This window comes from Aedes albopictus, chromosome 1, assembly GCF_035046485.1.
Source record: "Aedes albopictus strain Foshan chromosome 1, AalbF5, whole genome shotgun sequence".
In the NCBI taxonomy this organism is placed as follows: domain Eukaryota; kingdom Metazoa; phylum Arthropoda; class Insecta; order Diptera; family Culicidae; genus Aedes; species Aedes albopictus.
The window spans coordinates 78,953,571-78,974,467 of record NC_085136.1 but is presented as its reverse complement, the minus strand read 5'-3'; the positions used below and the strand labels follow the sequence as shown (position 1 = coordinate 78,974,467).

At 38.0% G+C, this 20,897-nt stretch overlaps 1 protein-coding gene across 1 annotated transcript in view; it reads left to right on the top strand.

Moving 5' to 3' along the window:
* Nucleotides 1–7,918: 7,918 nt before the first annotated feature.
* Nucleotides 7,919–20,897, top strand: part of LOC115253434 (protein single-minded) — a 69,180-nt gene continuing 56,201 nt past the window's right edge. Inside the window, exon 1 of the mRNA XM_029854913.2 lies at nucleotides 7,919–8,131. Within this exon, the coding sequence (XP_029710773.1) occupies nucleotides 7,957–8,131 (175 nt within the window). The 5' untranslated portion in view covers nucleotides 7,919–7,956. The remainder of the gene's footprint in view (nucleotides 8,132–20,897) is intronic.

Genomic DNA, 20,897 nt, shown 5'->3' with positions numbered 1-20,897 from the left:
AGTCCTAAATATCAGCCAAAAATATAAAAAAAAGGATTTTCCACGAAACAAAAATTACAAAAATGCTCAAACTATACCCCGTCTAAAGGCGGGATTGGGTATTAGAGGGTTAATAAGAACTGGAAATTTTACCTGGCATCCCATTCCAAAACTGCAGATATGCAGATTAGACTCAAATTAGAGTAAGGTGGGGCAAAAGTTCAAAAGTATTAGGAAGTGTGTATTTCCCGTTTGAACTCAACATTCATTGCAAAAAATGCTTGAAAATATTAAAGGGACCATAAAAAAAATATTCCAGAATATTTGTGAGAAATATGAGCTATGAAAACTACAAAATATTCATAAAACTACGTGTAATACAGGTAGTTAATATTCTCGCTCGCATTTGCTGTAGGCCACGAGAGTGCGGGAGATTTACACCTCCTCGATTGTCTTTCTATTTCGCCGAATCGTAACTTGTTCTGTGGCTTATTTGGTTAAGGCGCCGGACTAACGATATGGAGTCGTGGGATCGAATCCTACCAAAACAAGTGGTGCTTTTCTTCACAAATTAGTTTCTCAATATCTCAATTAAACGTACTATGCCTTCAAATGTTTCGTTTTTTTTTCGACTATTACTAGCAGACTGGTGTAACCGGAAAAGGCCAATACAATTATTATCATTGTGGTTTTTATTTTAAATTGCTCTGGGAATTCCCTTCGGTATGTACTTCAGCAGTATATTGAAAATGTTGTCGAAAATATATTTGGGAGATGATTCTGTTGTTCCTGTGAATATTCCATGATAAGTACTTTGTGAATTTCTTAAGTAATGCTTTTGTAAATCGTTCGTCAATTCTTTTTGGATTTTTTTTTCAAATTTATGTTTTAAAATATTTTCGGAAATTTCTTCGTCATTTTATTTAGGAATTTATTAGGTAATTTCTTTTGATATTGGTTTGGCAATTTCTTTTGATGGTTAATTCAGCATGATTGTTTTTTAGAAATTGGGATTTGATCAGCAATTTCTTTAGATAATTGCAATGAAATTTAACAAAAAACAATTTTTTCCTCTGTAATTCCTTTAGCAACTCCTTCTACAGTTCCTTTGCTAAATTCTTCGGCAATTTTATTGTGATTCTTTATAATTTTATTGAACACATATTTATTGCTCTCGAAAATAGCTTCGGCAATTTGTTTATAAATTTTGTCTCCAAACTTCTTTTTTTTGGGAATTCCATTGATAATTTCTTCGACGTTCCCTTTTCGAATTACTTTGGTGTTCAGCACTTTCTTAGGAAATTCCTTCGACAATTTCTTTGGAAAATCCTTAAATTTATAATTCCTTTCAAATCTACTTCGAAAATTTCTTAGGTTACACAGCGCAACATTTTTTTGTCTCAAGAGCAAACTTATGTGTCTCCGAAGGTTTTTGGGCCGCTGAATCCGAATCCGGGCTCAGATTTGCTCTAACACGTCACAATTTTGAGCTATACCTCAATTTATAGGGCAAAATATGCGATTTTGGGCTTTTTTGACAGCAAGCCATTAAGCAAGGAAATATTTTTTTAAGCAATCAAAAGGTTAATTGGTCAATTAACATCTAAATTAACGACTCATGCAAAATATTTCGTTTTATCTAATCAAATTTGATAGATTTTAGCATTTTATGTTAGTATGAAAACTTGCATGCAACTTTTGGAGGGTGACTTGTATGGAAAATATCGTACCTAACATAAATCGCTTAAAACTATCAAATTCGATTTGGTAAAACGAAATATTTTGCATGAGTCGTTAATTTAGATGTTAATTGACTAATTTATCCTTTGATTGGTTAAAAAAATATTTCCTTGCTTAATGACTTGCTGTCAAAAAAGCCCAAAATCGCATATTTTTCCCTATAAATTGAGGTATAGCTCAAAATTGTGACGTGCTAGAGCAAATCTGAGCCCGGATTCGGATTCAGCGGCCCAAAATCCTTCGGAGACACATAAGTTTGCTCTTGAGACAGACAAAAAGTAAATTTGTGTTACGCTGTGTTATCAATTTGGATATTTCTCAGATAATTATTTTTACAAATTCATTTCACAATTCCTACGATATATTTTTTCGCAACTTTTTCGGCTATTTCTTTGGCCATTCCCTTGGAAATCCCAGACAATTCTTTTGGAAATTCAGAAATGCTCAAAGAATTTACAAAGGAATTGCGATTTCCAAAAGAATACCCGAAGAAACTTGAAAATGGAATCGCTGAATCAATTTGCAAAGAAATTCTTGAAGGGATTCTTAAAGAAAACCAGAAGATATTCCCGAAAAACATCCTGAGAAAGTCCCAACAGAAATGCCAGAGAAATTTCCATCAAAGTTACCTTAGAAGTTTAAAAAGGAGTTGTCAGAAGAATTACTATAAGCATTTCCAAAGGAATTCATGAAGAAATTATGGAAGCTTTTCAAAATACAATCCCAAAATGAATTGATGATATTTGTTCTAAAGGAGTTGCCGAAAAAAAATCCATAAATGTTTCCGCAAGTACTCGCAGAGAAATTTTCGAAAAAATTCTCAAAGAATATGCCGAAAAAGTTTCGGGAGCAATTTCCAAAATTATTGCTTGAGGAGTTTCCTAATTTCTTCAGAGATCATTCCATGAGGATTCAGTGATGCCTTCAGGCGATCTATCAGGGATTCCTCCAGAAAGTTCTTCAAGGATTCCTAAAAGAGTTTCTTCAGGGATTAGTACAGGATTTCTTCAGTAATTCCTTTAGAGACCTTTTCAGAATTTCCTTCAGAGAATGTCTTTAGTAGTTCCTTCAGAGATTCACCCAGGAGGTATCAAGGATACCTCTAGGAGTTTTATCGTGGATTGTTTTTCAGAAGATGTCTCATGTTCACAGGAAGTTCCTTCAGGGATTATTCCAAAAGTTCATACAGATTTTTTTTTCAGGAGGATTCGGAAATGCCTCAAGGATATCCAGCAGTGATTTATCCAGAAGATCCTTCATGGGCTCCCATATTAGGTCCTTCAGAGAATAGTCTAGGAGTTTCTTCAGAGATTCCTTCTGAAGTTCCTTGAGGAATTCCTACAGGAGTTGCTTCAGAGATTCCTCTAGGAGTTCCTTCAAGAATTCCTTTATAATTCCAATCAGGCATTTCTATTGGTGTTCCTTCAGGAATCTCTTCAGGAGTTTCTTCAGAGAATGCTCCAGAAGTTCCATCACGGGGTCCTTCCGTGATCCCTCCTGAAATTTCTTCAAGGATTCCTCTAGGAATTCCTAGGATTTGAGGTATTTTTTGCAAGAGTAAGAGTTCCTTCAAGATTTTTTGAGGCATTTCCCTTCTGGAGTGTCTTCTGGGATCCCTCCTGGGATTCCTTCGCTCAAGTAACATGTTTAAGTTTAGTAGATTCTTTGAGGTTATAAACACCATCGCAAAACCAAAATAAAACCATCTTTAAAACCAGCGGTTCTCAAAACCTCTTTAAATCAAAGCAGGCATCATACTGTTGCTTGGACAAGAATCACTTCTGAAATTCCTTCGGGGATTCCTCTTGGAATTTATTCGGGATGCCTCACGAGGATTTTTCGGAGATTCTTTTACGAGTTCTATTAAGGGTTTCTCTAGGAGATTCTTCAGGTATTCTTACAAAAGTTCATCCAGCGATTAATTCAGGAGTTAGTTCAAGGATTCCTGTAGTTCTTTCAGAAATTGCTCCGGAAATTTCTTCAGGGATCTCTCCAAGAGTTCCGTTATGGATCGCCCCAGTAGTTCCAGGAGGATTCACGCATGTCTCCAGGTGTTTCATCATGGATTCCTTCAGGAGTTCCCTCACCTATTCCAACAAAAATTTTGTGACACATGTGTGTTGCTTTAATACAGGGAGTAGTAAAAGAGCTCCTCCAGGCGTTTCTGGGATTCGAGTAAATTTATTCTGAGATTTCTTCTAGAATTCCTTCAGGGATTCTTCCAGAAGTTCCTTCAAGATTCTGTTCAGGACTTTCGGGGATCATTCCTTAAAAAATTCTCACAGTGAGGACCCAAGGATACCTCCAGGAGAATCGAGGGATTCCTTTAAAATGTCTTCAGCAATTCCTACAGAAGCTCATTAACGGATTTGTCCAGCAAAGATTCCTTCAGAAGTTCCTTCAGGCATTCTCCCTGGAGTTCTTCCAGGGACCGCTTCTGGAATTCTTACGGAGATTTTTATCGAAGGATTCAATGATGTCTCCAGAATTTTCTTCAAGAACTCCTACTGAAATTTCTTCAAGGATTATTTTAGGAGTCCCATTTCATTAACAGTTCATTTCATTAACTCATTCATTTCACTTCAATTTCATTAACATTCATCATTTCATTAACACTTTAATCAGGCATATCCCCAAGATTTCCTCACGGAGTTCCTTCAAGAATACCTATAGGATTTGTTTCAAGGGATCCTCCAGGTTTTCCTTCTGGAATTCCTCCAGGTTTTTTTTGGGGATTCCTCCTGGAACTACTTTTGAAAGATTCATCCTGAAAATCTTTCGAGGATACTGGAAATCCTTCGGGGATTCCTCTTGAAAACCCTGCGGATATTCTTCCTGGAAATCCGTCGGGAACTCCTCCTAGAATTGCTTCACAGATTCATCCTGCAAATCCTTCGGAGATTCATCCTGGAGTTCCTTCAAGGATTCCTCCTGGAAATTCTTCGGAGATTTTCTCTCGAATTCCTTTGGAAATTCCCGCTGAAAACCCTTTGGGGATTCCTGCTGAAATTTCTTTCGGAATTCTTCCTGGAACTCCTTAGGGGATTCCTACTGGACTTCTTTCAAGAACTCCTCCTAGATTCTTCAGAGATTCTTCCAGGAATTTCTCTAAAATTCAAAACAGGGATTTCTTCAGTTGCATCAGGGTTTGATACAGTAGTTCATATAGGGATTAGTCCAGGAGTTTCTTGAGGGATTCTTCCTCCAGTTCTTTCAGATACTCCACTAGGAGTTTTTTCAGGGGTTCAGTTTCTTCAAAGTTCCTCCTGGAATGCCTTTGGGGATTTCTCCTGGAAAGCCTTCGGGGATTCTTAGGCCTAAATAGTGCAAAATTATTTACAAATTCGATAGCTTCTGAAGCTTTCAGGAAAACTAATCGAAAACTATCAAAATCTATTCTATATTGCCCTTCAATGGCAAAGGAGTAAAGCGACACGCACTACACTAAAGACACGGGTAATGTCACAATAGGTCTAATAACTCGTCTCGGTGACGGACCCGAACAGGAGTATTCTCATAGATTAATTGTATTGATATTCAAAGGTGACAATACGATGCTGTAAAAACGTTTTACCAACTATTTTGACCCGTCTGCAAAGTGTGGGTTACATTAACCCAGCCTAGAAAACCAACCTTTACAAACGTGTTCTAGACCAAAAAGTTTACATCCAGAAAGGTGAAAATACTGTCTTCAAGGCAGTGAATCAAAATTCAACCATCGCGCAACAATAATGACAATGTCGCAACCTGTATTTGTTGCGACAAACAAACCCATGCGACATAAGTTTGTCCCAACTTGAAAATAATGGGATTAACATCATACACCACGAGTTCAGGGATTTTTAAGCCTTGCATTGAGATTTTCGAACGGTAACTTCGAGTCGGTAAACACTGCAACTCTGGTGTAGCTCTATCATCAAACAGTTTCGACTTTGGGTTAGCAATAATTGATTATTCACGAGTTGAAAAGTATGCAACAAATTCAGCTTCCGTATTGTCTGCAACAAAAAATGTCGAGATCATGTCATTATCTGTTACCAGTAGGGATAAAGAGTAATCGTCGCACCTTCTTTGTTGCTTGTTTTGTGCCTCTTTTGTCTGACAATTCTCTTCACTGCTCCAAAGGGTTTAGCAACCCTCATTTGAACAAAAGCACAAGAGGTACAATCCTTTATTCAGCTCCTAAACATCTTAGTCTAGTGATTTTATTCAACCTTTAGTTGATTTGAGGTTAATTGAAAGACTGATTCACAACATTCGTGGCTTTCTACATCCAGAAGAAATGTTTAGGAATGTATAAATTAATCTAAAAACTGGGTATTGATCTCAAACTTCCTGATTTATATGTGAGTGATTATAGTTCCTAAATCACACACAATTGTATACTTATCCTCGAAAACGAAAACATTATTTGTTATGTCTTATCAAGAACATAAATTAAACTAAGCCTGTGTTGAGACTGAATAAGCATTGTGGACTCCTGGGTTAGCTGTCAAAAATTTATTTGATTCGATGTTTAACAACATATGAAAAGTTCTGCATGTTGGTGTCTGTTCTAAAGCTGGTTACGCAGATGAATAATATTCTATTCAACTTGAAATTCAGCCATCTATGTATTGCTGATTGAAGAGGTTGGATAAGCCATATTTCAGACCAATATTCAGTTATCATTGTGTTCAGCAACTGTTAACATTAACCAGCTAATATTCGGCTAAGTCAGGACTCGTGGCGCAGTGATCACACATTCGCTTCATAAGTGGATGGTCATGCGGTTGGTCGCAGCCCCGGCACTCGTAATTTTTCGCCAGCCGCTGTTTCTCCCGAGAGCGTTTTGCACTGACCCTCTTCTGAGCTAATAGTTCTAACGGAACCGGATAGTTGGATAACAGCAAACCAAGAGAACCTCAAGGGATTAGCTCAGATTTTTTTTTGTCAAAATTCATCCAGGCTTCTCCAGGAAGATCTTCCTCTTAACATTCTTTCAGGAAATCCTTCTGGGACTTTTTTAGAATTACTCAGGTCCGGATTAAGGATTGTCGGGGCCCGAGGCCGGAGCGGATGTGGAGGCCCCTCAGAGGTACAAATGCGATGAGCAAAAAAGTTTTTCCTTGTTTTTGAACAGTACTTGAGTAAAATCAAAAATAAAGATAATGTTTAATAAGCAAAACCGGTTTTTGCGAAGGCCCCAAAAATGAGTTATTTCTGAGAATCCTTCAGAATTTCCTACTTAAAATTTTCCAAACGTTATTTTTTTTTACAAGACTATCTCATAAGTGACTTCAATCAAGCGGAATGGACGCTCAAAATTATAACATAAAATTATGATATTTTTTTAGCGAAAACATCGATTTTAAAATCGCCTTAGGACCACTCAAATCGTAAAGTTTTTTATATTCCATATAAATTTATAAAATGTTTACTAGTAGCTCCTGTTTACTCAGTATGGATATGGAGCATATATGAATGCGGAACAAATCTTATATTTTGACGTTTTTCGTTGAGAAAATGTGAATTACTTAAAAGGTGACCCATCTTGCCCCGCACTTTTTTCACGGCGCAAAATCGATCACTTTTCAAAACTGCTTGTTTAACATCATATTTTGTATTTAATGAACTTTTATTGACTTTTAGCATAGCTAGCTAGTGTATCAAAGAGTAGCGGACGAATACAAACCAATACGATTTGTGTTTACAAAGTTATGGTGATCCATCCTTAGGTGACCCATCTTGCCCCACCCCACCCTATAAAAATGGGCTCATATACCCACAGCTATGAAGGAAAAGGCAGAATACAAACATATTGGCATAAGTTCGATACTTTAACATCAATCAAAACTGCTATTCAGAAAGTTTATCTTGCAATTGATTCCCTAAGTTATAAGCTAAACTTCTCATCTTACCCATAATTGCCTGAACCAATTTGCTAAGCAAACACACATTAGTTCCCCATAAAAACGATTGGCCAACAGTTTGACGCTGTTCAAAGGCAGCTTTTGTTTGAATCGCTCCCTTCCCAACAGGATGGAAATAACCGATTGGAGTTTTGTTTGGTAATCTTATTAATTTGTGGCTCATGATGCCCGTTTATTGATTTTCCGATTCTTTCCTACACAAATCTATGCCATTTGTTCTAATTATTTCGCACCATCCCTCCGTGCGTCGTCATCGTCTGCGGATTAAACTAAATGCCGGTTTTTTCTTCGTTCCTTTCGTTTAGGTCTTGCCACGCGCTGCGCCATGAAGGAGAAGAGCAAGAATGCGGCCCGGTCCCGTCGCGAGAAGGAAAATGCCGAGTTCCTCGAGCTGGCCAAATTGCTGCCGCTGCCGAGTGCCATCACGTCGCAGCTCGATAAGGCTTCCATCATTAGACTAACTACCTCGTACCTGAAGATGCGCCAGGTGTTCCCCGAAGGTAAGGAATGCTGGCTGGGTGGAGTTTATTTTCGCTTTATTTTTTCATTGTGCGATCCACGTGTTATATTATTGTCAGCATGGTTATCCCTCCATTGGCAAACTGGAAACAGCGTGCTCGATTCCTAATCCATTCGAAGATAATTTTCGAGAGGGGAGTTTTCACGGCTTTATTACTAGTCATCAATAATTATGGGAATATTCAAAACAATTCAAGACCAACAATTGAAAAGGCCGCAACAACATTGCGTAAACAAACACGTTTCTGCGGACTTGGGGCCTTCTGGGATTCACCCACGCATCTCACCACCACCAACAGAAAGCTTGATGTTTAGTGGTGCGGTGTGAGTGTGTTACATGGGCGGGTTTTAGGGGGACTTCGGAGTCATTTGGAAGTTTCAGAGCATGTTCAACGGATTCAGAGGTGGTACAGAGTACAAATCCTCTATATAGAGACTAGCGGATGTTACATACATACATACATTTATTTGTTCAACATCATTAAGACAAGACATAATCAACAATAGTACGCCACAATACTCGGTTTGTGGCTGCCGCTCTCCATCCTCGGTCGCGCCCAATGCTCGCCAAGTCACGCTCCACCTGGTCCGCCCATCGTGCTCTCTGCGCTCCACGCCTTCTTGTGCCAACCGGATCAGTTGCAAACACCAGCTTTGCAGGGTTGTTGTCCGGCATTCTTGCAACATGCCCTGCCCACCGTATCCTTCTGGCTTTGGCCACCTTCTGGATGCTGGGTTCGCCGTAAAGTGCAGCGAGCTCGTGGTTCATCCTTCTTCGCCACACACCGTTCTCCTGCACACCGCCGAAGATCGTTCTTAGCACGCGTCGCTCGAAAACTCCGAGTGCTTGTAGGTCCTCCTCGAGCATAGTCCATGCCTCGTGCCCGTAGAGGATCACCGGTCTTATTAGCGTTTTGTACATGGTGCATTTGGTGCGTGGGTGAATCTTTTTCGACCGCAGTTTCTTCTGGAGCCCGTAGTAGGCCCGACTTCCACTGATGATGCGCCTCCGAATTTCACGGCTCACGTTGTTGTCAGCCGTCAGTAAGGATCCGAGGTAGACGAATTCCTCCACCACCTCGAAAGTATCCCCGTCTATCGTAACATTACTGCCCAGACGGATCCGGTCGTGTTCGGTTCCGCCTACCAGCATGTACTTTGTTTTTGAGGCATTCACCACCAGTCCGACCTTTGCTGCTTCGCGTTTCAGGCGGGTGTATAGTTCTGCCACCGTTCCAAATGTTCTAGCGATAATGTCCATGTCGTCCGCAAAGCACACTAATTGACCGGATTTTGTGAAAATCGTTCCCCGGCTGTTGAGCCCGGCTCGTCGCATCACACCTTCCAGAGCGATGTTGAAGAGTCCGTCAACTTGTCGCAGTCCCCGGCGAGATCCGAATGAACCGGATAGTTCACCCGAAACCCTTACGCAGTTTTGCACACCGTCCATCGTTGCTTTAATCAGTCTAGTCAGCTTCCCAGGAAAGCCGTTTTCGTCCATGATTCTCCATAGCTCTGCGCGGTCGATACTGTCGTATGCCGCTTTGAAGTCGATGAACAGGTGATGCGTTGGGACCTGGTATTCACGGCATTTCTGGAGGATTTGCCGTACAGTAAAGATCACTCACCTCTGGTGTTCATATTTGTACTTCTCCATACGGTGTGATGTGCATTTGCGTCACACCCTATGACGAAGGGGATGTTGTGTTGGTGGCTGTAGGCTACAAGCGCAGCTATTTCTGGAGGAGGGATTTCGTCCACGTCACCTGGGAAGTATGCCGAGACCATCAAGATCTCTCTACTCCCTGTAGCGGAAGGTACCTCCATCTCTTTTTATGAATTCTGAAATTGGAAAGTATATACAGTTGTTATGTAATAAAATATCAGCTCTAGGAGAAAGCTGGCTGTCATCATATACCAACTTACATGAGTGTTGTGCAATACCTTGTATTCTGGATTTATTGACCCATGGCTCTTGGATGAGGGCCACGGTTAGATTCTTTTTGGTGAACCTCCGACAGAGCATGCCAGTGGAGCTCTCAGTATGGTGGAGGTTCACTTGCAGAACTTTAGTCATCATTTCCGGGGTTCCCGTTTTTTTCCGGACGACGACTGTCCGGCTTTGGATATTGCGGATCGTAACAATGCATAATAATCAGTATGTCGTTTGATGTTACAGTTTGGGTTGTTTCTCTTCCCTGTAGAGACCTGGCCCGCCAGTTTCGCCTCTGTGGTCAAACTGTCGCTTCTTGCACCCCCTTTGCCCTGTTTAGATACCTTTGTTTTGGTACCACTAGAGCAGGGGGTCGCATGTAAGCTTCGAGTTTTTCCTTCAGAGGCGGACTGACTAGCCTTTATGGTGCTTTTGGGGTGAGATTTACTAACCTCGCCCGAACCGGAGACTTCCTCAGATTTCTCTTGGGTCGGCCTTCCAGTTAGCCGAACCTTGCCCGAACAGGAGGCCGTTGTGACGTCATTTTGGCTTTCTATGAGAGCCTTCATTCGATCGTCGTCATAGCTGGAGCTTTGTGGAAGAATACTCGGATCATCTCTGAACGTGGAATCCCCACTTCGTCCATTGCCATCAGCTCTGCACCTTCCCAGGGTTTTATGGATGGGGATATTTTCTTTAACCAGTCAGCAGTCTTTTGATCCTTACAGATTAGAACCATGTAACCGGACTTGTAGACGAGGTTGTTGAATTAGGGTTTTATTGGCTCGTTTCGGTGTTGAACTACTCTGAGCAGGAGTGCTTCTTGTAGAAGGTCTAGCTGGGCTGTAGTGAGTTGGACGGTGGGAAAATCTTTGGGTATTATCCCGACCTTCACGCTTTTGGCCATATCACTGTAGCTGATACCAGCTGTTTTCCTCATGGGTGGGTTTTGTTGTCCAGGCACGTTTTTCTGCTACTACTACTACATATTCAAATTCAATGGGGAGTATAAGAAACGACTTCATCTAGACCATAGCTTCCCAACCTTTAAAATTAATGAAAACCAAATTTCCAGTAGTAACTGGAAGTACTGTTAAGTATTGAATATTATTTTACTTAACATTATTCATACTACGCAACGCAAGGTACTTTTATAAAAAGGTTTTATAATTGTTGTTGTAAAATTTCATGAATCACACAACTTCATGCAAATGTATGGAAATTGTACATCTTATTTTTTTTTCTATGGCCCTCATTCGTAAAAAGATCCTACACTGAACGGCGGCTTGCGGTGAAAATTACTATTCTGAGGGTAAATTTAAATACACAACGCCACTAAATTTGTGCAGACTGATTTTCGTTTCAATTCAACAGAATTATGTTTTCATGGGCTCGATTTTCAATTAAAAAAGTCTCTGTTGGCAACCGGATTCGAACCAAGAACCTTGACATCACCAGGCTCGCACGCTACCACTCGGCTATCGAACCGGTTGATGTGAGAAGAAACAAAACGCACACAAGAAGCGTTGGTGGGTCGATGATAATGTTTTGCCATGGTAAATTTAAAAACATTTTTATGCTTGTCATTACTGCAAGCCGCCTTTCAGTGTACCCTTTACGCCCACCCAAACATGCCCACCGGCGCGCCATCTACTGTTGATTCTAATTTGTAAACTTAGATTGAGTTTTAATAAGGGCTTCATCAACTCTCTATTCTTCAAATTATAGTGACAAGATGCAAGTTTGATTGAACTTTTTGACGTTTGGACGCAAGATCGCATCCCAACCTAGTGTTTTATGATCAACAAGTTCAACTTTACTTGCATCTATTCACTTTAATTTGGAGAAGAGATAGTCGACGAAGAGAAATCGGTCATGTTACTTTTGCCTTTATTTAAACTCAATCTAGAAACATTTTTTTGTTTAATGATTTACCGTCAAGGCGCCATTCACCGTGTGCCTTCGAATATTTCTTCATTATTTCCATATTATGATTGAATGATATGACAATTTCCCTTCAATTTCACCAATACAACAGTAATGTATTGTTACCATGTCAAAACACTCATTAGAAACATTTAAAAGTATCATTTTGACACTAAAGTGTGTTTACATGAAGCGAGTTTCTGCTCGTTCACTGCATTCATAGTGAAAAAACGAAAACTGCGCTAAGGTGATTTAAGCGATAAACTAAATGTAGTAACGTTTTTATTCCACCAAGAAGCAATTAAATTCACATATCAGGTATGTATTTTGCATTACCGAAGTAAATTTAACAAGAAAGTACGATTACTCGTACTTTTTAATTGAAACAAAAAGGCACGGTGAATGGGTACCCTAAAAATCAATGGTCTCCATTCACCGTGCCCCATATTGTCCCATATATCTAGAAAAAATCGAAAATTTGAACAATCGTTTTTCTAATAAAATCTTGCAAGATATTACTTGAAATGAATTTAAACGAAGAAAATTCTCTTGGCTGGGTTGTTTTGATCATTTTTAAACAAAGTAAAATAAAATTTCTCATACACGGTGAATGGGTCCCTACTACCACGGTGAATGGTGACCTACCACAAAATTAGGCGACCCTACTACCTTTTACTAATTGTACTATATCACCAAATTTTGTGAAAAATTTTCTACTTCTGTGGATATTGCTTTAATTTTAACCTATAATGAAGGCAATTAAAAGCGGCACCAACAATGTTTATAAGACTAGTGTCAAATGACAGCCCTTATTTGCCCCGAATCGTCTTAGATCCACGGGAATGACGGTATAAACATCGACAGTAGCACAAACATCAGTGTTTTTCTATCGATTTTGATGCAAATAATCAGTGTTTTCGATCATTTTCGAAATTTCTTAAGTCATAGCGTTAAATTATTCACACATTTACGTAAAATAATCGCCCAGAAAGTTTTCAATTTTCAGCCGATTTCCGCACTTCAAAAAAGCAACAACAAAAACAAACGAGAGTAGAGGCTTATATATCATAATGGTGAAAACAGAACACTGATTTTTTTCGGAATGAAAAGTTTCAATCTAATATGTTGAATATAACATCCTTTGGGTGTGAATTACTTACTCACTTGGTTTTAGCATGATAAAACGGTATTAAAATAAATTTTGCAAACGAAAATTCAAACTTTCTTGTTTGGCAGTTATGTCTTTCTACAGGTTCGAAAACATGGTAGAGGGTAGGCGAAATTTGTTCCCAGTTGACAGTCAACTTACACCCCTGGTAAAATCACGTTCCATGCCTTTCACACCATGCTGTGAACTGTCACTTTATCGATTGAACTGTCCATGGCAATTAAAACTGTTTTCTTAATTTAACCATCAAAACAAAAGTATTAGAACGCAGTAAAATCACGTTATAATTGTAGCTACACCGATCGAAAAATGAGTGTATAATTCTGTATATGTTATATGCGCATAATTGGAGCGTGGGATATCATAGAAGTTTACATGACATATCAAGTAAATATCATGACATTGTCATGTAAACTTTCATTATATGTCTTGTAATTTAGCATGACTCAGAGTAATTACATGACATATAACACAAATTTACATGATTTGAGTAATTATATGACATATAACACAAATTTACATGATTTATCATGTAAACCATCATCGCATGACTTTTACATGACTAAAATGAAATTTACATGACGTGTAAACCTCACTATTTTTATCTGTCTAGAAAAATGAATTCTCTTGATTGAGAAATAGTAAATATCAATATTTTATCCACTGAACAACCCAATTCAGGTTCCTGTTTCAAATGCAAACTGAAGTTCAATGCAACATATTGTGAATAAAATATTGCTATTTACTATTTCTTAATCAAAAGAGTTCATTTTTCTAGCTACATATTTCAATAACTTAACGTAATGAAAAATGTCAGCATATATTTTAATTGCCATATTTCCAAGAATCGAGATTTTCGTTTATTTGTTCTAAAGTGAGCTAAACACAATTAGTGATATGAGCAGAAAGAAATTGAATAAAATTGCTGCATAAATTTTTGATTTACTCAAATTTCATCCTGATGCGATTTTATTTCTCTATTTTCTACCGTGAGCTGAATTTGCAATTTAAAACACCTTAATGAGATTTTCCCGAGAAAAAATAATGATTGCACATTTTGCCGCTCTCGAATAAGCGCCAACCCATCATGGCACCTGACTGATGGAATATGGTCCCGAGCCCGCCACTCCGTGTGGATGCTGATTATGTTTACCTTTTTTTTCTGCTCTCGTTCATTATTATGACAATCTCGCGGGAAGACACAGGCCAAACGCAGGAAAAAAAAGAACACTCAGGTATTCAAATTTTTATGACATCCCCAACAACAAGAGCATCCAGCCATCCGGTGAGCAGTGCACAGAGCAGCATAACCAAGTGTTATGCAAATAGCTCATCTTCCCTCTCTCGCCCAGTGTTGGTTGTGTGCGAAAGGACGATAGAGTATTGTGGGGTGTAAGAGGGACTTTGGTTTATAGAATCATTCTTTCGGTAGAATGTACAATATTTATTTGACAATAATGAAGAAACTTTCATAATGGTCAAAATATATTTCAAATATTTTTTTAGATTTTTATTCAAAATTTTTTAAAATGTTTGCCAAAAAGGAAATAAAAAAAATCAATATCAAACAATTGAAATAAGGCTTATTTAATGGCTTTGTTACCCTTTTTAAAGCCCCAATCCTATTTTGCCCCACTTTACTCTATAAGGTGGTGGCCCACCTCCGCCGTCCAACGCCCAACATAATTGAGTTTGTCGAGGGTGTCAGCAGCGAAAGAATTATAATAAAAATAATAATCATTTGTTTCGAGCTGCCCTGACTGAGCGATCGTCACGTGATGATTGCTCACAGCAGCCCACACAGACTACGTACTACATACTTGCTTTCGTTTCCCATCAAGGATGAAGGGCCTTCCGAGCGACGACAAATTGAAATCCGATCGTATCGGATGAATTTTTATGATAATTTCCATTCAATACCCGGTCCCCTTTTCTGAATGAGCGGAGGAAGCTCACTCGTATACCGACACAGGAACACGAAATCACGGGTCAGACAAGGTGTTTAGAGCCAATTTAGATTCCTTTGGGATTCGGTATAGGGCAGGAAGGTTATAAAAAGTGAAAGGAATTTAGGACGATAAGAATCACCACGGCCTGCTTTGTGTACGACATTCATTCATGCTTTACGATGCTAGATGATGAATGAAAGTGCGATAAAATGGGTGCTCGTAGAATGACATAGTAAGAAGGTGTGAAGTTGAATATCATGAGATAATCAAATAAACTACACATTTTCAATGTGTTGCTCGCTTTATATAAAGGGAATCATATAAGAAAATATATATAAAAAACTAAGAAAGATTATGTTTGAATTCATGATGGAGGGAGGTTTATTTTTTATTTTTTGCAATTTTCCATCGTAATAGGCTGTCACGCATTTCTGACAGGAAAAGGCCTACTACCCCACACCAAATTAGCAGTGCTGTAATGGTTCATTACAGCACTGATTTGCGTTGCGTAATGAATTATTACAGCACTGTTTTCAGTTTTGATCAACTTCTTGATGTTTTCTGGACGTAGTTTCGAAAAATTGTGACAACTGTACAGTATAACCTGCTATGATAAAACTTTCTTAAACATGGCTATGAACATCAGTGTACAGTTTGATAGAAAAGTTTTGTTAAAAACTATCCTCAAGCGCTAATTTATGAAATTGCAAAAAACGTCGCACTCAACTCGGTGCAAAACTCGATTTTTACAGCACTCATCGTAATTGTCCAACTCGGCAATCCTCGTTGGATAACCCGTAAACTCCCGGGACGATCTATTTTTGGCAGAAATGCAATATCTTCTTTGTTTTTAAACCTTTTTTGTTTGGATGTTTTTTTTTTATATTCAAGGGTAATATTTGTGTTAAGCAATGCATGGTACCTCTCCCCTTTTGCTGGTAGCCGAAAATACCTACGTGGCTTTTTTGTACTTTTTATAAATTCTTTATGTTTTTGTTCAAATTTCATCGTTTTGCTAATCAACACTGATCCTTGCCACGTAATGTATTACTACCCATCATAGTCTATTGAAGTTTTGATCCCAGAGCTATTCTAAGGCCTCCAAAGTACTCCGAAGTTTGTGTCACAAATCCAACATTCTATACCAAATTTTATACACGATGAATCATCACAGGACATAGTCTACGATACCCAGAAAGCCTTAATGCACTCCCAGAAAATTCAGCTACAATAATGTATATTGTAATGAAATGGTTCGCTAAAAGCTTCGCACATTGTAGCTACTATACATTTACATACGATTTTTATGTAACAATATATTATACTGTTTTTCTTACGTTTGAACCATTCACTTTTCCGAAACATTATTTTTCCGTGCATTTTTAATTATTTATTCAGTTTTAGATTTTTTCCGTGCTTTGTTTTGTTGATGCAAAGGAAAGGAAAGAAAAAAAAAGTGAATAAGTTGAAACATCAATTTAATGTCAATAAAATGTTTAAATAAGTAGTAAACCAGATGTCTTAAGAACTGCAGATCCAAGAGATATGGCGGGCTAAGTTGGTAGAGTGCGATGAGAGGAATACTTTATCTTTGACGTAGAGCCATCTTTAACATATGGACTGGACTGAACACTGAAAGAAATTCTAATATAGGTTCGTCTGTGGGTTCGCTTTTTAACCTAACTTATACTTGAATCGAACTTGACAGTTTTCTCATGAGTTGTTTTGTATTTCCCCGTGTATTTCAAACTTTAGTCAAACTGGAGCCTCAATATTGCAATAACGGTTAAGCACGCTGTAATGATACTTATGTACCTCGTCACCCACTTCATGCAACTACATTAGTGGTCTAATAATACTTAGCGCGCTCGGCTTAGTTCCATCATGCCGCTCAAAGTGTTGCCACAAATAATGCTTAGTTTGCGAAACCCGGTTATCTGGCTGGTGGAGCATGGGAGCCTAAGCTTCAACTGTTAATGCAATCAGAGACTACTCAGACTTAGACGTGGGCGATCCAATATATAAAGGGTTATCCAAAACGCTCTGGAGAATTCCCAAAGCGCATTCTCATAATGCTAGTAAGCCTAAGATGCCATTAACAGGAGGAAAATGACAAGATAATATAACATTATATGGTTTATGTAATGTAAAACAATACAACATAAGAAAAGAGAACCATTCCAAAACAATTTAATTAAATGTAGGATAACCAGTAGTGAAATTACAATTAAAAACAATATATTTACGGTGCATTTTATTGTTTTAAACCATACGTGTACCATACAATGTACGGTATATTAAAACCCACGTCAATATTTAGAACAATTCATTTACAATATAATGTATGGTTTTGCAAATATATATACAGGGTGTTAGGTTCCTGAGTGCAAACTTTTTAAAGGGTGATAGAGGACCATAAATGGTGAAAAAAATTGTTCTACGCATATGGTCTAATCTCAACCGTTACGTAGTTATTGAACTCTCCATGTTTTTAACTCTTATTGCCTTAACTGGCTATAACTTTAAAACGGTCAAACTTATCGCACTTTTTTAACCCTTATTCGAAAGATTATTGAATTTTCCATCAAATGGCATCTTTGAACCGATTGGTTTAGTTAAATAACTAAGTTTTCTAGATCAAATAGCCTAAAAGTTGTGTATTTTAATTTGTTTTTGTCAATTACCTTTGAAAAATGCGTAACAATTTAAAATTCTTTCTTTGGCAAAGTTGTGGCCCCTGTTTTACTCTACAATTTGTTCTTTGACATCAAACTTCTATCTCTTATCGTTTTCTTGTAATTTTGATTTAAACGTCGCATTTCAGATCAGAAATTTGCAATCGTCATGGTAAGCACTTTTTTGCGCACTGTGCTGCACATTTAAATCAAAATTGCAAGAAAACGATAAGAGTTAGAAGTTTGGCGTCAAAGAACAAATTGTAGAGTGGAACAGGGGCCACAACTTTCCCAAAGAAAGAATTTTAATTTATTACGCATGTTTTAAAGATAATGGACATAAACAAATAAAAACACGCTATTTTTAGCTATTTTGCTCTAGACAACTTAATTATTTAGCTAAACCAATCGGTTCAAAGATGCCATTTGATAGAAAATTCAATAATCTTTCGAATAAGAGTAAAAAAACTGCGATAAGTTTGACCATTTTAAAGTTATAGCCTGTTAAGGCAATAAGAGTCAAAAACATGGGGAGTCCAATAGCTACGTAACGGTTGAGATTTGACCATATGCGTAGAACAATTTTTTTCACCATTTATGGTCCTCTATCACCCTTTAAAAAGTTTGCACTCATGAACCTAACACCCTGTATATATATATATATATGGAGAAAAATATTTTTTTTATATTGTTACGATACTTAACAACCCGTATGTATATTGTAAAAATTCTATTTACAATTTACTGTATGGTGTCTACATTACATTTTATTGTTTTTGAATTTTTATTTTTACAGTGGTGTCTATTGTAAAAATATGTTTTTAAATAGTACTGTTACAATACAACGTTCGGGTTTTTTACTGTATCTTTTATTCGGGAACTACTCTGGAATTCATTTTCTTAAGATCTACAACATCTACCATCATTTGTGTTCACTTTGTTCAAGAAATTTAGTCATGCTGATGTCCACTAGACCTCGCAATGCTACGAGCAACTCGATATTGTGGTAGTTGGACATTTCTTGAAATACAAATGGCTTCCAAAACACTTTGAAGTTTAGGTTACGATATCTACATACTGTATTATGCTTAAATTGTTAAAAAATATTCGTGGAATGTAGTCTATTCTGGTAATGGAGCCTCAGTGCACTGCTTTTGATACATTCATGCGATATTCCAGGCTTTCCAAACTATTTTGAAATTAAGACCTTCAAGGTCTACAGGCTCTACTCTTATTTCTGTTCACGATTGTGTCTGTCGCACCTTATATTACGAGTATCTCTATGTTTTGCTATTTGAGTGTCCACTGGCATACAAATGGACCCAATGTATTTTTAAGTAGGGTCTGGGACCATTTGAGCACTTGCTGCTGTAACTCAGTCAATTTCAAACCAATTGACTTGAATTTTTGCACATGGCTAGTGCGAATCTGATCGTGTCTAAAAAATCAAGTCAGTCGGTCCAAAATTGACTGAGTTACAGCAGCAAGTACCCAAAATAGGTGCTCCTGCCCTTCCTTCCTTCCTTCCTTCTGGAAATCCTTCGAGAATTCCTCCTAGACTTTCACCAAGAATTCCTCAAAGAATCTTTCCAGGTATTCCTCTAAGGATTTCTGCCTGAAGGAATTCCTCCAGGGATTTAAAAGATTTTCGTTTTCAAGAATTCCTCCAGAAATTCCTTCATGAATACCCCCAGGGTCCTTTTGGAAACCTTCAGTAATTCCTCAAGAAAATACTCCTAGGATTACTCTAAGAATTCGTCTGAGAATTCCTTCAGGGCTGTCTTCACAAATTCCTCCGAAAATTGCTAAGGAATTGCGCCAAAAAAAAATCCTTCCGAAATTGCTCCAGGAACTCCTTCAGGAATTCCTCTGGGAACTCTTTCAGGAATTCCTTTCTAAATTCTTCTTGGAACTCCGCCAGGAAGTCGTCCAAGAATTCTTCAAGAAATTTCTCCAAGAATTCATCTAGGAATTCCTTCAAGACATCTGCCTAGAATTCTTCCAAGAATCTCTTCAGGAATTCCTCAAAAAATCTTACAGGACCTTCTCCAAGAATTTCACCTTGGCTCCTTCTAAGACTTCTGCCAAGAATCCCTTCAGGATTTTTGCCAGAAATATCTCCAAGGATTTTTTCCAGAAATTCCTTCAAGAATTCATCCAAAAAATCTTCCAGAATTTTTTTCATGATTACTTCCAAGATTCTTCAGGAAACCTCCAGAAATTCCTAAAGAAAATACTCCCGGGACAAACCTAGACATTCCTCCGAGTATTCCTACAGGTAATTCGCCAGGAAGTGCTCCGAGACTTCTTCTCAGAATTTCTCCAGAATTTATTCCAAGAATTCTGTTAAGAATTCCTTCAAAAATCCCGTCAGGAATTTCTCCAAGAATTTCTCCAAAAATTTCACAAAAAAATCCCCCAGTAATTTTTTAAAGAATTTCTCCAGTTATTCTTCCAAAACTTCTGCTACGAATTTCTCCAAGAATCCATCCAGGAATTCCTCCAGAATATACTCTAGGATGTATTCCAGAAATTTCTCCAGCAAGTATTGCAGTAATTCCTCCAGGATTTACTCTACGAATTTTTACTGGAATTACTACAGGAATTCCTCTAGGAATTGTTCCGGAAAATATTCCAGGAATACCAACAAGATATATTGCAGGAATTCCTCCAGGGAATACTCCGAAAATTCCTCCAGGAATTGCTCCAGCCAATTCTCCAGGAATTCGTCCAGGATATCCTCCAAGAATTATTCCAAGAAGTACTCCAGGAATTCCTTCAAAGAATATTCGAAGAATTCGTCCAGAAATTACTCCAGAAAATAAAAATCCAGAAAAAAAACTTCGAAAACTTTTCCAGGAATACCTCAAGGAAATCCTTCAATAATTCCTCTAACAATTCCCCCAGGATATTCTTTTGAAATTCCTTCACAAATTACTACATGAATTCTTCCAGAAAGTACGCCAGGAATTCCTTCAGGATTTTCTCCAGAAATTTCTTCAAGAAATTCTTGGAAGAATTCTTGTAGGAATTCTTGGAGGAATTCCTGAAAGAATTTTCCAAGGAATTCCTGGAGAAATTCCTAGAGAGCTTCTT